The sequence below is a fragment of the Globicephala melas genome, chromosome 12, assembly GCF_963455315.2.
Source record: "Globicephala melas chromosome 12, mGloMel1.2, whole genome shotgun sequence".
Lineage (NCBI taxonomy): Eukaryota > Metazoa > Chordata > Mammalia > Artiodactyla > Delphinidae > Globicephala > Globicephala melas.
In genome coordinates, this window is record NC_083325.1 from 63,998,143 (window position 1) to 64,019,162 (window position 21,020).

Sequence of the window (21,020 nt, forward strand, 5' to 3'; positions counted from 1 at the left end):
CAGGTTTCTCAAAAGCCAAACAACTGTTGAGCTCATACACCAACGCAGTCAGTTAATCTTACCTTGACAAAAGGTGTTGTTAACCCGTTTATAACCTTGTAGACATTCCATCATTTGATTATATCCATGATAAGCTGTAAGGAAGAAACAGTTATGTTACATGCTTAGTTTAAATTCTTAAAACCCTAAACTACTGTATGTGGTAACCAAAGCCATATAAAGCATCAGTGATCTTATTTCTAAGATACCAACCCAAGGTATATGCATTTCTTTCACATTTTCCTTGTTTTTCAGTATACCTCATATTTTGCAACAGACATAAATCTCAGTTAGTTGTCAATCTTGATTATGTTAGTTCAAAGAATCATAAGACTGTTCTATATTTTCTTCCAATTAGTGATTATTTATTACCAAAAAAAAAAAGAATCAATTCCTCCCCAATGATTAACTACAGGCAGTTGAATTTTCTTATAAATTCAGAGAGGGTGACTATACATCCTGGTCTGCCTCAGACAACCCTTGGTGATACCTTTGATCCAGCAAAGTTCATCAATAGCACGCCATTTCACTTTTAGAAGTGTCCCAGTTTAGACAATAAATTGTATGCTCGCCTCATTTACAGGCTCACATATTCGAGTGATGAGCTGATTCTTTATACCATGAAGCTGGGAAGAATAGAAGGTGAGGAGAGGAAGCTGGGAGAGGTGAAGGGCTGCTCTGATCAGTTGTATGGTCCATCAACTCAGAAAACTCATCAACAATACAAATGTCGCAGTCACCAATTTATCAACAAAATCCTAGTCACTGAAATTCTGACATCCTAACGTGATACCCGAGAACCTTTCTGGCATAAGTTCTGGGACCAAGTTGACCTAGGTTCAAATCTTGGCTCTGCCACCTTGGAAGACAAGCTTCCTGGGTTTCAAATGGAATTCTGTACAATGGGAGTATTCCCATCTACTGAGCAGGTCAGGGTTGTTGTGGAGTTTAGAGATAATTTATGCAAAATGCTTACTGCAATGCCTGACAAAAATAAGCCCAGATATCATTGTTTCCTGCAATAAGGTGTTATTTTATTAAGACAATGAGTAACAGAAGATGGGCTGTCATCAAAATAGGATGAATGGTCAAACCACTTCGAAGACCTGAACAAGGAGTAAAAAAAAAAAAAAAAGAAAGTTGCAAGTAAAATGGAAATTTTCTTTGGAAGAATAAAATTATTTTGCCCCTAACACATGCTGTTTATTCTCACCACTAGTGAACAGCGTGAGTATTTACTAGTGGCATTCATCTCCTCTATTACTTCCTTTCTTTGCCGTATTTCTCCTGCCGGAAAATGGTTAAAGTGAGGAATCTGGAAATGTTGGGTTAAAAGAAAAAAGAGGTTGGTACAGGGGGAGTCGCATGCAGGCTCTTGGCCACATGTCCAGCCTTATCCCATATAACAAGGACCCTTGTAGCAGGTTACCTACAGAGACTGTGCTATCTCTGTCTGTGAATTGTTCAAAGGCAAAAGAGAGATCATATCTTGTTTAAAAATTAACAGTCATCTACCTCAAGGCAGAAAGAGCTGGACCAGATGATCTTAAATTCTTCTTCCGTTTAGAATTTGATGCTAATTTTCTTCTAAAAATGTTTAAAGGACAAGCGACTTGTTCATACTAAGTACACTTTTAATAGAGTACAGACTCTCTAATGAAATTATTTGCAGATTTAAAATTACATTTTCACAGTAAGAACTGATCAACAATGCAAGGTCCTTCTGTATGTGGCTAAACAAAAACTTCAAAACATTAAATAAGAGCCACCTGAAAACTGAATTTTGAACTACTTTGAGTGAAAAAAAAAAAAGGCATGGAACACAGAAACCAGCATCTAAAGCCAAGGAAAGTCCGCTCTTTTCCAAAACGAGTATGATTTAGATTAGTACCAACCAAGGCAAGTTTGTTCAATGACACAGGAAGAATGTGACCCTGAGTGTGTTTCTTGGGAGTGAGTCACATCGTAGGACGGCACAAAAGGAGTAAATGTCAAGATGTTAATAGTTTACTTCATTCATAATCTGCGTTGCTCTTCGTGAAACAGAATCAATGTCTTCAATTTATACGTTAGGCGAGCCCATATATCATCTTATTTTCATCAGCATTTAGTTAAAAGTGATAGCAACTTTGTACTTTCATGTTCTACTTAAATTATCATATTGAGATATAAAAGCATATAAAGCAGTGAATTTATCCCCAGATGATAAAATTCTAGATAGAAAATGATAGAAGGTCAGGAGTTAGGGATTAAAAAACAAAGCAAAACAGAAAAACACAACAGTATGATTCTCTTTACTCTTAACTTCTGTCCCTGTCTTGCAACGCTGGGATTTGGAAATAAGAAGAAAGAGGAAAAGGCTAAATAAGCAAAAGATACACAGAGAAGGGGAGAAATGGAAAAGAAAAATAAGAGATAAAATGGAAAAAGTATTAGTGAACATAAATGTAGCCCCAAAACCAAGCTGTAAGAATTGGACTTCTTTCCTCAGCCCTTAGACTTAGCAGTGGGAAACATACCACCCATCACAATATTCCTGAAGACAAACTTACCCAAAAATGAAGGGAAGACATTTTTTAAAAGGCAATGCTTCTTCAACATTTTAAATATAGACTCGTTTCATGATCCATAAAACTCCACAGCAAATGACAGAGCTGGAGTCAAACTCTAGTCTACCTAACTCTAAACTCCATGCTCTTGAAATCATACCAGATGTCCCCTAGATGTCCCTTCAGTCAGGCTGCCACAATAATTTTAGGCAGATGGATCTTTCAGTGAGGCAGGACCATCACACTCAACCCACTTGCTGGAAATTCACATTGGTAATCATTACTGAAACTCAGAGAAAGTCCACTGGGGACAATGTCTCGGTACTGAATGTCTTTATTTACTTGGTTTTTCCCCCCCCATGTGAAGAATTCATTAATTATCAGAAACTTTAGTAGGTGTTTCCAAAAATTATTCCTCTAAAGGAAGATAGGAGCAATTATCAAGAAAATAAGTGAAATTAACATAGACATCAAAAGATTTAGAGAACATGTAAGTCTGAAAGACAAGGGAGAGAGACAATTTATTTAAAACAAATTATGATGGCGATGGAAGAACAGTACGTAAGACAGACCTATGGAGCAGTGATTCTAAAATGGCAGATTCTAGATTGAACAGGTTTAAAAGGCAGTTGAGAATATCAATCAAATCAACAGATGTTTAAAGAAGGGTAAATAAAACTTAGCCAATTGAAGCCAATGAGAAAATCCTTGCAGCATAAACTATTTAAAAAAACTATAAAAATCTTCAGTAACACAAAGCAAAAGATGATGAAGAGAAAAACATCACTTGTTTTCTTGGCAAAAACACAACGAATAAGAGGAAAAAAGCTCAACTTAAAACAAGTTACCTCTGGCTTTCTGAAAAGTATTAGAAAAATTGTGAAAAAAGTAATAGAAAGATGTACATCTGGATTTATTCACTTCAACAGGTTCTGAACAACAAATTTTATAGACTAAATGCATGTGGGTGTCAACAGAGATTCATGTCACGAAAATGTGATAGTTTAACAGTAGCAACTAAGAGGAAAAGGAGAAAAGCACTGTGTCCTAGTGACTGTAAGTTTCTCTTTCACAAATCAGCAATCATTCATTTCTCCATTTTAGCTTTTCCTTTCAGTGAAATTTGAAAACCTATAGTGTAATAAAAACTACAAGAGAAGTCGTGGATATTAATAAAAATTTCATTTAAGGAATGTAATTTAAGAAATAGCAACTGCTCTGACTTTTTATAGGGTTTGGAAATTTAATTATCATTTTAAAAGAGATCTTATTTTTCTTTCACCTCAGAAAATAGAGCCTACTTATAGCACATCCCCTTTCTAAAGACTTTTTTTTTTTAATAAGTAATCCAGCTGGACGAGGCAACTGATAACTGTGTTTATGAATAAACAGAATCCATGTGAAAGCTTTCTCAGACTTGCAAGGTTTCTGAAAATGCAACTTATCACACTACGTTCTACAATTCAATGCGATTTCTTTGAAGTCTAATGTTGTCTCACCATTAAAACCGTAATCATAAGGAAACAGATACGTTACATTAACCTGCAAAGGAATGATGATACGTCACTTACACGGCTTCTTGGGGCATTTCTGGCATTTATGAAAGCCCCAGGAGGTACCCACGGTTCCACAGCAGTCCTCCTGCTTTGAAAGGCCAGGAAGCGCTTTGCCACACTGCAATGATGAGGTGTGAAATACAAAGGTTAATTGAATGCAGGATGCCCAGCTCCAGAGCACTGCTGTGCTTCACAGCCACATTATAAAACAGTTCCCTTGTTATTGACACAGAACGGGGCGGGGGTGGGGGGGTGGCAGGGAGACCTCTAAAACCTCAGAACAAAACACCAGCACACAATATCGCACTCAAGTAAACGTGCATATTTCCAAGAGCTCCTTGGCATTTTTAGGGTCTTCAGAAGACCTGTCACTGTTCAGAGCACTTTATAAAACTTAACTCTCCAATGTCATTTCTTCCTTAGTAAGAACCTCAAAACTTAAAAGATAAACTTTTTATAGATAACTAATAAGAACCTACTGTATAGTACAGGGAACTCTATTCAATACTCTGTAATGATCTATATGGAAACAGAATCTAAAAAAGAGTGGATATGTGTATATGTATAACTGACTCACTTTGCTGTACAGCAGAAACTAACACAACATTGTAATCTACTATACTCTGATTAAAAAATTAATTAAAAAATTTTTAAATTAATAAAAGATTAACTTTTAAATTTGAGGTTTAATTGTCTGTTGAAATCTCTGCCGTGGACACTCAGGGAACAGGGCTGTAAGGGTGAGGCATGTACAGAGACCTTGAGAATGTGGCACAGATCCCACCTAAAGAGGCCATTGGTCCTCCTGTAACACCAAGGCCTGGGCAGGGACAGGATATGATCACGGGCTGAGCCAGATCAGCTCTGGACAAAAGGCTCCTGGCATCCTGACCCAGGGAAGTCAGCCAAGCTAGGAAGGTGCTGGCAGGTTTAAGTCAGGCCAGCAGGCAGAAGAGCCAGGCGCAGAGGCCACCTGAGCAACACGAGTTGACAGATGTGAAGATCCATCTCATCTTATGGTCAACCGAGGTCAGAAGAGGCTGAGAGGCAGGATCCTAAAGTTAGACCAACTCAGTGGGGTTGGGAAGGCTCTAGGACAACAGATTCTACTCTGTGCACGGATCTGGAGGCCAGCTGTGCAGGAAGGGCCACCTGACTCCTCATCCCTATTGTGCAGGCTAAGCCCACGCCCCAGATCTAAGGGGTCCCTCTGCCTCAGTCTCTGTAAGATTCTCCAAATGGTTTCCAGAGTCATCTTTCCAAAGACAAGTCTGATCACATCACTCTGATTGAAAACCTTCAGCGACTCTCCACTGTCTGAAGACTGCAACCTCCCTAGCATGATACATGGGACCTTCCTGTTCTCACCTTAGACAATCTTTCTCTCTGTCCCCTTCCACCTCTCTACATCCATTCTTCAGGCACACCAAAGGACTCCTTATCTTCTGTACAAACTGCCTTTCCAAAAGTTTCTCCTCTCTGGAATGCCCTTCCTTCTTCTTTTGCCTTGAGAAACGTTCTTTATCCCTTAATCCCCAGCCCTGCAGAACCCTCACCACAAAGCCTCCTCCCTCCTCAATTTCAGCAAGTTCCTCCAACCATCCCCTCTACTCCGGGGCACTTTCTACACAATTCCACTGCTTCCACTATGCATTTTAATTAAACACACAGATGTATCTTATTTATATCCCAATACACAGTACACATTGCAAATAAACGCTCAATAAAAGTGGAAGAAAGGAGCAAACAACCTGAGGAACTAGGAAACAAACAAACTAGTTGCCATCCATTCAAGCAAGCGGTGGTTCTGGGAAAAACCATGGAAATTAGTAAACTCGCCCAGGCTAGCAAGCAGAACTCAGGGACAAAAAGCTGGGGCAGGTGGTGACTCGAAGAAGGGCAGCAGTGAGTAGACACCAGTCACCTGGCAGGCCTCCAGGGACAGCACTGCTTTCCCACCAGGTCTACCCATGCAGCATTCCCAACGAGGCTCTAAGTAACTACATGTCCCAATTGTAAAACAAAACCAGAGAAGGCTCAGCTCAGCTAATGAAGTTTTTGTTACATCATAGCTTTGAATTCCTTAGGCTTTTGTGGTTTTTAATGATTTCAACAGGATGTTGTATGCTCTCCAAAAACAGCGTATGATAAGCAGGAGGAGGGGAGGGGGGAAAGGGGAAGGGAGTGTGAACACTTGTACAAAATGGAGAACCTGAGGGAAGAAGAGCACACACTGGCTGGATTGAGGTAGCTCCCAGACTCCTTTAGCTTAATCACAGAAGGCTTAAATCTAAAATATGAAGCACGGAAGAAAGAACAGTGCTCCAGGCATAAGACTGGAAGCAAAATGATTATGTTAAGAACACAGAAGGGCTTCCCTGGTGGCACAGTGGTTGAGAGTCCACCTGCCGATGCACGGGACACGGGTTTGTGCCCCGGTCTCGGAGGATCCCACATGCCACGGAGCGACTGGGCCCATGAGCCATGGCTGCTGAGGCTGCGCGTCCGGAGCCTGTGCTCCGCAACGGGAGAGGCCACAACAGTGAGAGGTCACAACAGTGAGAGGCCAGAGGTGTCTACTGTTGCAGTCCACTGCCAAAATTTGCTTATGGTTTATTTCCAGTTTTATCAGTCAGATTTACATAAGACACCAGTGCACATCCCATGTAGTCCATTCTTGTCACAGACTCTCTAGGTTCTTCCCTTCACCAAGCAAAACTCAACACTTGCCGATTTTATATGCTCTAAATTTTAGTAGCAGTTAAAATCCAATTTTCACCTTGGATTCCGAGAATGTTTTATTTGGGAAGGCAAAAATAAATCATTTTTCCTGACCAGGCCTCCAAAAATGTACAAGGTTTTCATTACAGGATTCAGGCCACTTTATCCCATGGCCTTGTTTTGCGGGTCCACCTCCAAGAGCAGCACAAGCCATCCAAATCGACTAAATAAATGGCAGCGTAGGTGGTACCATGACACTGTGTGTTCTTCTCAAAACTGGGTCTGCACAGTATGAGGACAGACTGCAAGGGATGAAACCAGGCTTATAACAAGGCACAAGGTTTCATGTACGCCCCTTTAGTTATTTAATGATGCAGAGACTTCAACGTGTAGCTAGAAACTCCACCTGAGACATCTTTGTGGCCAGATGAGGGCTCTCACACAAGAGACTACTCAGCACCACTACGTCTTACCTGGATGTAGGAAGCATCTAGAGTAAAAGAAGGTAGAGAAAGAATCTCCTCTCCACACCAAAAGGCCACATTGGAGACAACCACATTGAAAAGGATGTTAGAATCCGGGATGACCTTCTCTCAGAATGGAAGATTCTACTTCTCCATGAGACATTATCACATGGACACAGGCTGACTCTATTGAACCACATTTTTATTCCCAGATTAAAGTGATTTTTACAACTTAAAAATACAAACGCCTGCTGATGCAGGGGACACGGGTTCATGCCCCGGTCCAGGAAGATCCCACATGCCGCGGAGCGGCTGGGCCCGTGAGCCATGGCCGCTGAGCCTGCGCGTCCGGAGCCTGTGCTCCGCAACGGGAGAGGCCACAGCAGTGAGAGGCCCGCGTACCGCAAAAAAAAAACAAAAAACAAACGAGAGAGGGCAGACAACAGAATAAGAACTACAATCCTGCAGCCTGTGAAAAAAACCCACATTCACAGAAAGACAGACAAGATGAAAAGGCAGAGGGCTATGTGCCAGATGAAGTAACAAGATAAAACCCCAGAAAAACAACTAAATGAAGTGGAGACAGGCAACCTTCCAGAAAAAGAATTCAGAATAATGATAGTGAAGATGATCCAGGACCTCAGAAAAAGAATGGAGGCAAAGATGGAGAAGATCCAAGAAATGTTTAACAAAGACCTAGAAGAATTAAAGAACAAAAAAACAGAGATGAACAATACAATAACTGAAATGAAAACTACACTAGAAGGAATCAATAGCAGAATGACTGAGGCAGAAGAACGGATAAGTAACCTGGAAGACAGAATGGTGGAATTCACTGCTGCAGAATAGAATAACGAAAAAAGAATGAAAAGAAATGAAGACAGCCTAAGAGACCTCTGGGACAACATTAAATGCAACAACATTCACATTATAGGGGTCCAAGAAGGAGAAGAGAGAGAGAAAGGACCAGAGAAAATATTTGCAGAGATTATGGTGGAAAACTTCCCTAACATGGGAAAGGAAATAGCCACCCAAGTCCGGGAAGCGCAGCGAGTCCCATACAGGATAAACCCAAGGAGAAACACACCAAGACACATAGTAATCAAATTGCAAAAATTAAAGACAAGGAAAAATTACTGAAAGCAGCAAGGGAAAAACAACAAATAACATACAAGGGAACTCCCATAAGGTTAACAACTGATTTCTCAGCAGAAACTCTACAAGCCAGAAGGGAGTGGAATGATATACTTAAAGTGATGAAAGGGAAGAACCTACAACTACGTTACTAAATAACCAAGAGATCACTGAAGAAATCAAAGAGAAAATAAAAAAATACCTGGAGAAAGATGACAATGAAAACAAGACAATCCAAAACCTATGGGATGCAGCAAAAGCAGTTCTAAGAGGGAAGTTTATAGCAATACAATTCTACCTCAAGAAACAAGAAAAATCTCAAATAAACAATCTAATCTCACACCTAAAGGAACTAGAGAAAGAAGAACAAACAAAACCCAAAGTTAGCAGAAGGAAAGAAATCATAAAGATCAGAGCAGAAATAAATGAAATAGAAACAAAGAAAACAATAGCAAAGATCAGTAAAACTAAAAGCTGGTTCTTTGAGAAGATAAACAGAATTGATAAACCATTAGCAAGACTCATCAAGAAAAAGAGGGAGAGGACTCAAGTCAATAAAATTAGAAATGAAAAAGGAGAAGTTACAACAGGCACTGCAGAAATACAAAGCCTCATAAGAGACTACTACCAGCAACTCTATGCCAATGAAATGGACAACCTGGAAGAAATGGCCAAATTCTTAGAAAGGTATAGCCTTCCAAGACTGAACCAGGAAGAAATAGAAAATATGAACAATCCAATCACAAGTAATGAAATTGTGATTAAAAATCTTCCAGCAAACAAAAGTCCAGGACCCGATGGCTTCACAGGTGAATTCTATCAAACATCTAGAGAATAGCTAACACCCACCCTTCTCAAACTCTTCCAAAAAATTGCAGAGGAAGGAACACTCCCAAACTCATTCTACGAGGCCACCATCACCCTGATACCAAAACCAGACAAAGATACTACAAAAAAAGAAAATTACAGACCAATATCACTGATAAATATAGATGCAAAAATCCTCAGCAAAATACTAGCAAACAGAATCCAACAACACATTGAAAGGATCATACACCATGATCAAGTGGGATTTATGCCAGGGATGCAAGGATTCTTCAATACATGCAAATCAATCAATGTAATACACCATATTAACAAACTGAAGAATAAAAACCATATGATCTTCTCAATAGATGCAGAAAAAGCTTCTGACAAAATTCAACACCCATTTATGATAAAAACTCTCCAGAAAGTGGGCAGAGAGGGAACCTACCTCAACATAATAAAGGCCATATACAACAAACCCACAGCAAACATCATTCTCAATGGTGAAAAACTGAAAGCATTTCCTCTAAGATCAGGAATAAGACAAGGATGTCCACTCTCACCACTATTATTCAACACAGTTTTGGAAGTCCTAGCCACAGCAATCAGAGCAGAAAAAGAAATAAAAGGAATACAAATTGGAAAAGAAGAAGTAAAACTGTCACTGTTTGCAGATGACATGATACTATACATAGAGAATCCTAAAGATGTCACCAGAAAACTACTAGAGCTAATCAATGAATTTGGTAAAGTTGCAGAATACAAAATTAATGCACAGAAATCTCTTGCATTCCTATAAACTAATGATGAAAAATCTGAAAGAGAAATTAAGGAAACACTCCCATTTACCACTGCAACAAAAAGAATAAAATGCCTAGGAATAAACATTCCTAGGGAGACAAAAGACCTGTATGCAGAAAACTATAAGACAATGATGAAAGAAATTAAAGATGATACCAACAGATGGAGAGATATACCATGTTCTTGGATTGGAAGAATCAATATTGTGAAATGACTATACTACCCAAAGCAATCTACAGATTCAATGCAATCCCTATCAAATTACCAATGGCATTTTTTACGGAACTAGAACAAAAAATCTTAAAATTTGTATGGAGACACAAAAGATCCCGAATAGCCAAAGCAGTCTTGAGTGAAAAAAACAGAGCTGGAGGAATCAGACTCCCTGACTTCGGACTATACTACAAAGCTACAGTAATCAAGATAATATGGTACTGGCACAAAAACAGAAAGATAGATCAATGGAACAAGATCGAAATCCCAGAGGTAAACCCAGGCACCTACGGTCAACTAATCTATGACAAAGGAGGCAAGGATATACAATGGAGAAAAGACAGTCTCTTTAACAAGTGGTGCTGGGAAAACTGGACAGCTACATGTAAAAGAATGAAATTAGAACACTCCTTAACACCATACACAAAAATAAACTCAAAATGGATTAGAGACCTAAATGTAAGACCGGACACTATAAAACTCCTAGAGGAAAACATAGGAAGAACACTCTTTGACATAAATCACAGCAAGATCTTTTTTGACCCATCTCCTACAGTAATGGAAATAAAAACAAAAATAAACAAATGGGACCTAATGAAACTTAAAAGTTTTGCACAGCAAAGAAAACCATAAAGACGAAAAGAGAACCCTCAGAATGCAAGAAAATATTTGCAGATGAGTCAACGGACAAAGGCTTAATCTCCAAAATATATAAACAGCTCATGCAGCTCAATATTAAAGAAACAAACAACCCAATCCAAAAATGGGCAGAAGAATGAATAGACATTTCTCCAAAGAAGACATACAGATGGCCAAGAAGCACATGAAAAGCTGCTCAACATCACTAATTATTAGAGAAATGCAAATCAAAAGTACAATAAGGTATCATCTCACACCAGTTAGAATGGCTTCATCAGAAAATCTACAGACAACAAATGCTGGAGAGGGTATGGAGAAAATGGAATCTCTTGCACTGTTGGTGTGAATGTAAACTGATACAGCCACTATGGAGAACAGTACGAACGTTCCTTTTAAAACTAAAAATAGAATTACTATATGATCCAGCAATCCCACTACTGGGCATATACCCTGAGAAAACCATAATTCAGAAAGACACATGCACTCCAATGTTCAGTGCAGCCCTATTTACAATGTCCAATAGCCAGGTCATGGAAGCAACCTAAATGCCCATTGACAGATGAATGGATAAAGAAGGTGTGGCATATATAAACAATGGAATATTACTCAGCCATGAAAAGGAACGAAATTGGGTCATTTTTAGAGATGTGGATGCATCTAGAGACTGTCATACAGAGTGAAGTAAGTCAAAAAGAGAAAAACAAATATCGTATATTAACGCATAAATGTGGAACCTAGAAAAATGGCACAGATGAACCGGTTTGCAGGGCAGAAATTGAGACACAGGTGTAGAGCACAAACATATGGACACCAAGTGGGGAAAGCAGTGAGGGCGTGGGGGGGTGATGAATTGGGAGATTGGGATTGACATGTATACCTGATGTGTATAAAATTGATGACTAATAAGAACCTGCTGTATAATAAAATAAATAAAATGCAAAAATTTAAAAAGAAAAAACAAAAAAAACCAAATGAATTTCTCCTGTGTGAATCACTCACCACATTTTCAGAGAAAGCCTGTCTCTCATTGCAAGGCATATCTTATTAGAAATCCAGAAGAAATGTGCTAACTTTATAACCCAATATTTAGCTATTTCAAGTCAGAAAGAAAAATCTACCCTGTCCATCGATCAATGTGATAAAGCTCCTCAAAAAGTTCCCACAACCTCTGGCTGCAGATAGGGGACGCTCTAACCCCACATGTCCCTTCTAGGATTCAGCAAATGTATGACCCACCTAGAGGTGTCCAAACAGAACAAGGAAGGTTCTGGCAACTGGGTCCTGTGAGTATCAACTGAAGAAAGTAGAGATAATAAGACAGATGGCAGAGTTCAGATATGTTAAACAAACTTGTTGTTTGAAGTTAGCTGCATGGTGAAGGTATTAGCAGGACTAAAGGTTGCAAATCACAGGAAGAAAGGATTCAGCTCATTTAGCAGGAGACCTTTTCAACAGTTAATAATCCTCAACAATGGAAGAGGTCAATATCTTCCCTGGGAATGGAGGCTGGAGGACCATCTCTCAGGAATGCTCAGGGTATGAAGTAGATGACTCTTAGGGTTTCTGCCAGGTCTAGGGTTCCATGCTCAGTATACACTGACAGGTTGCATTACTTGATTTAGGAAATGCAAATTACTACACACTAGAGAAACCCCAAGTACTTCTGTTGCTCTCACGTCTCTACAGGACTGTGTCTGGGCAGATGCATTCCTACCCATCTCCTGTGTCTCACACCTCGTCCCTCAAATCAACATCATCAGAGATGCTCACCCCAGCCTGAGAGGTGAGGACTTATGCAAACTAGAGAGAAAAGGGAAAAACAAACAGAGCTACTCCCAGTCCTAATCACCATGATTCTTAGAAGACTGGGTGCATGAAAATAATTCGACCTTTCCTATCTGCATACCTGTATTAGCACTATATATCAGAAGGTAAGACTATTTAAAAATCATTACAATTACTCCTTGAATGTTCATGGTTTGACTTTTACAACAAAAAATTATTGCAAGCAATGGTGTAAAAGCCTTTGTTAAACATTGTTAAGGGTTAACAGACTGCAAGACACTGTACTCTTCTAAATCTTGACCTGATTGAGAACACTTATCTGCAGACTTATCTGAAAAACTTACCTTGCAAATCCTCAGTTTTAAAACACCATACTGCTTTCCTGATACTCAAAATAAGGCTGTGATGACAACTGGTTTTAGATCTCCCTATAAATATATGAGCTGGAATGATAAGTTTTCAACTTATCATGGCTTATATTTTTTGTCAATTAAAATCTCACCACTGGAGTTGCTTCAGAGATGAACAATTGCTTGAAGAGATTGTGATAAACATTGGAGTGTGGTTTCAAGAGATTCAATTTTCATACCTTAAGATTACTGGTACCTATAATATCCTCATTTCAAGAACGTTTGCTACACTGGGCCAGTGGATCTTCTCCAAGGAAGATTCAGCCTTGGGAAAAAGGAAGGAGTACTGGATTGGAATCATTACAGCTGGATCTAAACCCCAGCTCTCTCTGACGAGACGTTCCACAGATTATCCAGCCTCTCCTGACCAGTACTGAGACAATGGGACAGTAATCCCAACTTCAAAGGATTGTGGTGAGATTAAATGATGCATGTCCAAGCATGGTTGACCTTACCCCATCAGCCCCTGTGCAGGGACTAAAAGAAGGTGATCTTTTGGGGTGTGTTCTGCACCAGGACATAGTGTTTGGTAAGAAGAGCATGGGCTGGACCTGCACCGTCCTCCTCAGCTTATATCTTGTGTGGGTGCAACCTATCAAGTGGTACAGTGCTGGCCAATTTGTTAGGCTCTCAGGATACATTTCTTAAAAGGGTTCAGATATTTCAGTAGTAGAAGGGTCACTTCACGAAGATGGCCACCATGTCAAGGACCCACTACTTAAGACATTTAAAAATGTTAATAGTGAAGTACTCTTACAAATTATCCTTATCACATGTATGTAGCTCACTTTATTTTGTTATCAGGAACCATTATACACTGAAGTATAAAATACTTTAAGTTTGAATAAAGAACATTTTCTCAAAGAGATTAAGGCGCTAGAACCAAAGAAACAAATAAACAGAACCTAAAGTGTTAAAGGAATACAGATTTTTAAAATGCTCCTAGAGACTGCACCAAAGTAAAACATGAAAGAAGAGAGGCTGATGCATTGCAACTCTTTCTTGCAAGAGTGTGCAGAGCTGTGTTTAGGCAAGAACTGAAACAAGGCAGTGACTCAACGGCTGGACTGGGGAGAGAGATTCCAAAGGGATGGAGCGGCTTTAACTAAGCCCAATACCTAATACAACTGGAAGAGACCCCAGGGCGAGGGCGGGGGAAGGACAGAGGAAGGCAGGCCAAATGCAAAGGAACAGCAAGCCAGTGGGGAAAGTCAGAGAATGAGGTGGAGCTAAGCCATGGAGAATTCTCCCAATGTGGGAGTCAATCTGTAGTTGGATATCAAAATTAATCAGGAGACAGGGAAAAGCAAAGGTAACCGTTCCTTTTCCCAAAAGTTTTGGATTGCTTCCAGTGAGCTATTTGACATCTTTGAAGCAGTGTGGCAAACGTGGAAATATTGATAAAGAGGAGGAAGAAGAGGAAGAAAAGAGTATGTTTTTATAAAAGTATAGTATTCTACATCTGGTACTTCCCCTCAAAAGTAAGTAAGAATTATCGGGATAGAGTACATCATTCATGGGGGGAAAAAGGGAAGAAATTATATTTAAGGTCAACATGATCAGTAATAGAGGACCAAAATATAAAATTGGATAATTATTAAAGGCCCGTTAGCTACACTTCTCCTCACATGACTAGCAGAAGGGGGTTTTTAAGTTCACCACAAATGATCTCTTTCCCAACAAATGCTGTCCCAGTAAGAGAGGTCCCAACACAAAACAAACCCCAGGCATCTCCATGTTTGGCAGAATTAGTGCTTTATGACTGTGAAATTGACCTTCCCACACAATTCTACCCCTGCAGGTCCAGTGAAAAGCAGTGTAAAGATGACCCGTAACTGAATAAATGACAGGAGCATAGTCTTTGAAGTTGGACAAACGTGGGTCCAAATCCTCACTTTACCCATCATCACCTACATGGCCATGGGCAAAACTCTCAACCTCTCTCTGCCTATTTTCTCTATAAAATGGGACTAAAAATGTCCATTTTCACAGACCTCTCAAAACTTAGACAATACATAGAGGCAGATTCTACGTGAGACAGCCACATGTCCAGACATGCATGGCTCACAGTCAATATTAGACCCCTTCCTCTGGGTCCCTCATTTAAACATCCGGGCTTATTTAACAAATGACAAAGTAATCTAACAGTTACTCAATATAATACCGTGTCCCAGATTCAACTTACAGAGAAAAGATGTATAAAAAAAATAAGTTAGCTCTAGATATTTAAGAAGAAACACGATATTCTTAAGATTTTGCTAAAAATGTTCAGGTTTTCACAAAAGTGCTCTGACCGGTAGAAAATGGTCAGGGAGTAAATGCTGTGGAGAGTTTGTGATTATCTGGATTTCATTTTTATTCTACTCAATAAGGACAACATGGTATCACAATAAGTCAACCAGTTAATATCAATGTTCAAGCAGCAGATGATTTCACTTTGGGGACATCAAGATCCTTCTTGTCATATGCCATGTCTTGGTGCCAGAGGACCAAGACCATGAAGCCAAAATAGTGAAGCCTACTCTGCATCTACTCCCAAGCATACATGGTGCAATCACAAGACACCGCAGAACATGGAACTCCCTAAAACATGTCCCAGCGAATGTATCTGTTCTTTCACGTTCAGCTAGTATTATGGACTGAATGTTGGTGTGCCCCTCCATGCAAATTCACATCTAACCCCTAACAGGATGATATTAGGAGGTAAGGCCTTTGGGAGGTAATTAGGTTTAGATGAGGTCATGAGGGTGGGGCCCTTGTGATAGGATTAGTGTCCTTATAAGGAGAGGAAGACAGACCAGAGCCCTTTCTCTCTCTGCCATCTGAAGACAGTGACAAGGTGGCCATCTACAAACCAGGAAGAGAGCCCGACCAGGAACTGAATCTCTCAACATCTTGATCTCAGACTTCCGATCTCCAGAACTATGAGAATAAATTTTGGTTGTTTCAGCCACCCAGTCTATAGTATTTTTTATGGCAGCCCGAGCTGACTTATACAGACAGCAATGGTTTCTTGTGAATCCTCCACACCCAGGAGAAATGACCTAAGAGCCTGGATGGAACAGTAGAAACAATATTGGAGTAGGAAGCAGAAAGCCTCAGTCTTGGCCCTTACCTACCATAAACTCAAAACAAGACGTGAAGCAAATTTATTTATCTCTGGACTTTAGCTTCCTCACCAATCAAATTTTAAGGATAGACTAATTGCAAATATTCGTTGATGCACCTAGATTCTATGATTTTATGAAGACTCTAGAGCAGGGGTGAGGGTAACCTGTGAAGCTCCATGTTCCTTAAATGTTCCCTGCCTGCCAGGTTGATACACTAGATTCCCTGCTGCCACATGCTTCCTAGTCCTAACATCATACCGTGACCTGGACCAACCTGATCAGTGATAACCAGAATGGGCCTCCTCTTCTGGACCCTGCTTCATACTCTCTCCCTTTTCTGCTAGTCAGTATTCACAAAAAAAAGGGCAGCTCTTTCTAAAAACAGTCACAGCTTTTAAATGGCTCCTTTCTAAATTATAAGAATTATAATGAATAGATGATTACCAATAGGCAAAATATCAGAAATTATTCAAGACGGTCATGGAGACACAGATTTTCCATGCCTTGAGCGATGACTCATTTTAAAGTCACATTATGGTTGATCAACCCACTCTGCACAGGTGTCCCATAAATTATTCCAAGTGTGCAACTGCCATGCTCACCTCTACCCCCACCCAGAAGCACCTTATTCCAAGGTTCTGGCACAAAGCCTTGAGGTATTCTGGCAAACAGAAGCTACACCCTCAGTTCTCTGAATCTGGTTGAGGAATGTGAATCCCATTTTTTGAAAATCTGGGATTTCTCATAAAAACCAGAATGAGGACCCTTATGGGGAAAGTTCTCCCTGTATGTAATGTAACAATTAATCCAAACTTCTGTCACAGGGCCTCTTTGTTTCTATTAATCTTTTCGCTGTGATATAAACACATCTCCACTTTGGCAAAATGACTTCTGCCCATCTTCCGAGCAAAACAGTCCTCCAGCCTGTGGACCAACTATGGCTCCAAATCAAACTAGAAAACCTCATGAGAACTCTTCAGCGTCCATATACCAGAACATTAAATATGTTCATGTCTATGTGCCAATGAGAAAAAAGGTCCAAATCTCTGAACCCTATCACTAACGTAACTATAGCAACATATTTGATCAACTTGTTCTAAACGCCTGTTGTCATAAAGGAGAATATTGTACGATGGAGCACTGGCAGGGTAACAGGCATTGTCTCATAAGAAGAAGAGAAAAACGCTTAAATACTTCCAGATTTTCTAAAAGAACTTGTAAAAAATTTGCTTTGGCTTGAGCAGAACATTCTTTACAGGCAAGATTTTTTTTGTTGTTTTTGTTTTGTTTTTTTAAAGTCCACCAGCTTTCTTTTATTAGAGTAATTAAAACAATGTTAGGCATGTGGTGTATCTGATACAACCATAATCCTCTGATATTTCAGGGTATTGATTTTACAAAGTATCTACTGTGACTAGGGCATTAACTGTTGGAAATGTATCCACATTGATTTCTGACAGTGTATTTGTTTAAAGCCTGCTGAAGCCAAACCATGGGCTTCAAGGAATTCCAGACAACTACTTTAGTTTTATGAAACAGTATTTTTAAAGTTACACTAAGGCAAAAATGGTTTTAAAGTAACATAAAAGGAGAAAAAATTCTTAAGCATGAAACGTATGATTCTACTTGACATCTTTTCTAAATAAACGATCAAATTTGGGCTGCCTATTTTCTCCACCTCTACAATGATTTGAGTATTTCAACAGTCAAGTCTAGCAAGCTATGATGTATGTGTCTTGCTATTCTTAAATTGCAAAAAGAATTATGTTTTTTCATGATTATATCCCAACATCATAATTCCTGTTAGCCTTTCCTTGCAGCAAAACACAAATAACATCATAAATCCTAGTACTAGATGGTACAAACATGAAATTTATCCAAACTTCCATTACCAAGGATATTTCCTTTATAAAGTTAGACTCAAGATGAGGGAGGAAATAAAGACAGGCATGTAGGCATGGCATGGTTATTACTACAGCAATCAGATCACTCACAAATGATGAACATAAGGCCTATTCTCCCCAACACTTATTTCTAGAATTGTATTGAGAGAAATTCTTTCTATGAAGCTTCATTGCTTGTCAGTTTCATTTTTGTTTACATAGAGATACTGAAAGGAACAGAAACCCATTTGAGGCCTCATAACACTATGTCAGCTGCAACACGTGCCTCACTTGGTTAAGCTTTCAGTTTTTCGGTATCTCATCCAAGTACACAGAACTCAAAACTAATAATTACCTGTGGTTTGGTCACAAGTAGTATAGAAAAACTGAATGCCACAAGCCATATTAATAAGTTTCTTCAATTCCCTGTGAGCAGGGAACCATGTCTGTCTTGACCACTGCTCTGCCACTTGTGGTGGGAACATTTACTGCTCACCAAAGAACCATTTGCTTCCCCCCACATGCTCTGGTCCTTTACTCTGTTAGTCAGCTTGGGCTGCCATTACGAAACTCCAGAGACTGGGTGGCTTCAACAACATTTATTTTCTCTCCCAGTTCTGGAGTGTCAAAACCCAAAATCAAGGTGCTAGCATGGCCAGTTCTGCTGAGGACTCTCTTCCTGGCTTATAAGAGGCTGCCATCTTGCTATGTCCTCACATGATGAAGAGAGGGAGCTCTCTGGTATCTCTTATTACAAGAACACTAATCCTATCGTATCAGGGCCCCACCCTTATGACATTATTTAATCTTAATTACTTCCTTACAGACTATCTCCAATTACAGTCACATTGGGGGTTAAGACTTCTCTTGCTGTCAGAATTGAGAGGTCATGTATTCCATACAGCACAGCAGTAACATGGTGGAAACCACCATCAGCCTGAGTCCCTGAGAGATGTGTAGCACAGAGCCCCCCTGCTCACCTGTTAGACACATAGTGCATACAAAGTGTAAGCTTCTGTAATGTTTATTACTGCAGCAAAACCTAACCTACACTGACTAATACTAATATACTTACTGACAACTCACCTGTGCCCAGTACTGAGCTCAGTCTGTAAGTGGCCCTGTCCTCATGCAAAGCACAAGCTTGTGGGGAAGAGAAGAGAGGCACAAAATCATCAACTTTAAAACAACTAAACTCAAAATGGTCTGATTGGATTCTACATGCAGTAAAAGGTCGGGAGGAGAGAGCAATGTGCACTGAAGGATTGAAATGCTTTTTAGAGGAGCAAACACTTGAGTCTCTGAAGTCGGGGTGGATTTGAAAGATCTTTCTAGGTACTGACTGTATTTGAGGTTTGTACAGTTTGCTTTGTCCACAGATCCTGTGCATATGTAAGTATCAGTGGTGCCTAAGATTGCAGAAAAGAAGAGAGACATCAAAATCATCACAGTCAGAGGACTGCATGACTAAAAGAGGCCTTGGTAGTCTTCTCAGCCAAACCAGTTATTTGAAAAATAAAGAAACCAAGGGCCAGAGATATGGTGAGTTTGCCAAAGTGGGAAAAGAGCTATTATTTTGGAAATACCAACACAAGCTAGTCCCCTTACCTCTCTGAGCCTCAAGTTTCACTTAAGTAAATGGGAGACAAGAATACCTACTTTTCCTTGTTATGAGGTTGTTCTGAAGGTCAGGTAAGGCCATACATGTGAATGTTCTCGATCAACTATTTTATAAAAATACACGGCCTTACTAAGATGCCTGCCCCAAAGCCACAGAGCCGTCAGACCATTTTCTCAACTCCATCAAAGCCTGCACACTCTAAGCCAGTCCTCTCCAAAGTGTCATCTTGAAAGCATTGCTGTCTTTGTTCAAAATATTTAGAACTCCTCTGTCCGGATTTCAGAATTCTCTTCAGGGCTGAATACATGTTATTTTAAATGCCCTCAATGGTGGTATTCAGCCCACGAGAGGCTGAACTGAGCATCAGAAGCTTTCGGATTCATTGAGAATACATTAAATGGGTGAGCTGCAGAAAATCGAAGACTAGTTTTCATGTGCAGCTTGTTAACTGGTTCTGAAACACTTCCTTCAAAACCAGTTTCCAAACTGCACAACAGCAATATCACTCGAGTAAATGCACAGTCTCAAAGAGAGATCTTGTCAAAACAATATCCAATTTCATATATAAATTCTTTTTTTTTTGCAGTACACGGGCCTCTCGCTGTTGTGGCCTCTCTCGTTGTGGAGCACAGGCTCCGGACGCGCAGGCTCAGCGGCCATGGCTCACGGGCCCAGCCGCTCCGCGGCATGTGGGATCTTCCCGGACCGGGGCACAAACCCGTGTCCCCTGCATCGGCAGGCGGACTCTCAACCACTGCGCCACCAGGGAAGCCCTATAAATTCTTTTATATACAAAAGGAGAAAAAACGGAATGAGGATGAGGAATAAAAATACAGTATTTATCATCATTGTGGGGGAAGGTACAGGGCAGAGTTGGGGAATCCTTTTATTGTCTTTCAACAAAGGGTAATGTTGCTTTTTTCACTACAACTTTATGGGTCAGGTTCTGAAGAACTGTGTTGTTTTGTTTTTTAGCAAATCAGATGATTCCACTTCATTTTAGCAAATCTCAATTCCAAGGGGTAATGCAGACAAAGCCAAGAAACAACATCAGATCCTAGAAATACCAGCTTTGACTCTTCACACATTTTTGTAACGTACAGAGCCTAAACCAGCCATCAGTTCAAGACACGGGCTCCTAAAACCACTTCCAACGTGCTCAGAACTGTCATCTTCAAATGTAATGATCACAAAATCTTGCCACTTTGTCAACATCAGAAGTGACACAACATGCATCCACTCTGAACTGCCCCATGATTATTTACAATGTCTACTCCTCTGAAAAAAC

At 40.0% G+C, this 21,020-nt stretch overlaps 1 protein-coding gene across 13 annotated transcripts in view; it reads right to left on the bottom strand.

Moving 5' to 3' along the window:
• Nucleotides 1-21,020, bottom strand: part of LTBP1 (latent transforming growth factor beta binding protein 1) — a 424,584-nt gene that overhangs the window by 177,782 nt on the left and 225,782 nt on the right. For all 13 annotated transcript variants that reach the window (XM_030857973.3, XM_030857970.3, XM_030857967.3 and 10 more), the window contains 2 exons: nucleotides 4,160-4,262; nucleotides 63-134 (listed from right to left, as the gene is read on the bottom strand). In XM_030857973.3, coding sequence (XP_030713833.1) covers nucleotides 63-134; nucleotides 4,160-4,262 — 175 coding nt within the window. The remainder of the gene's footprint in view (nucleotides 1-62; nucleotides 135-4,159; nucleotides 4,263-21,020) is intronic.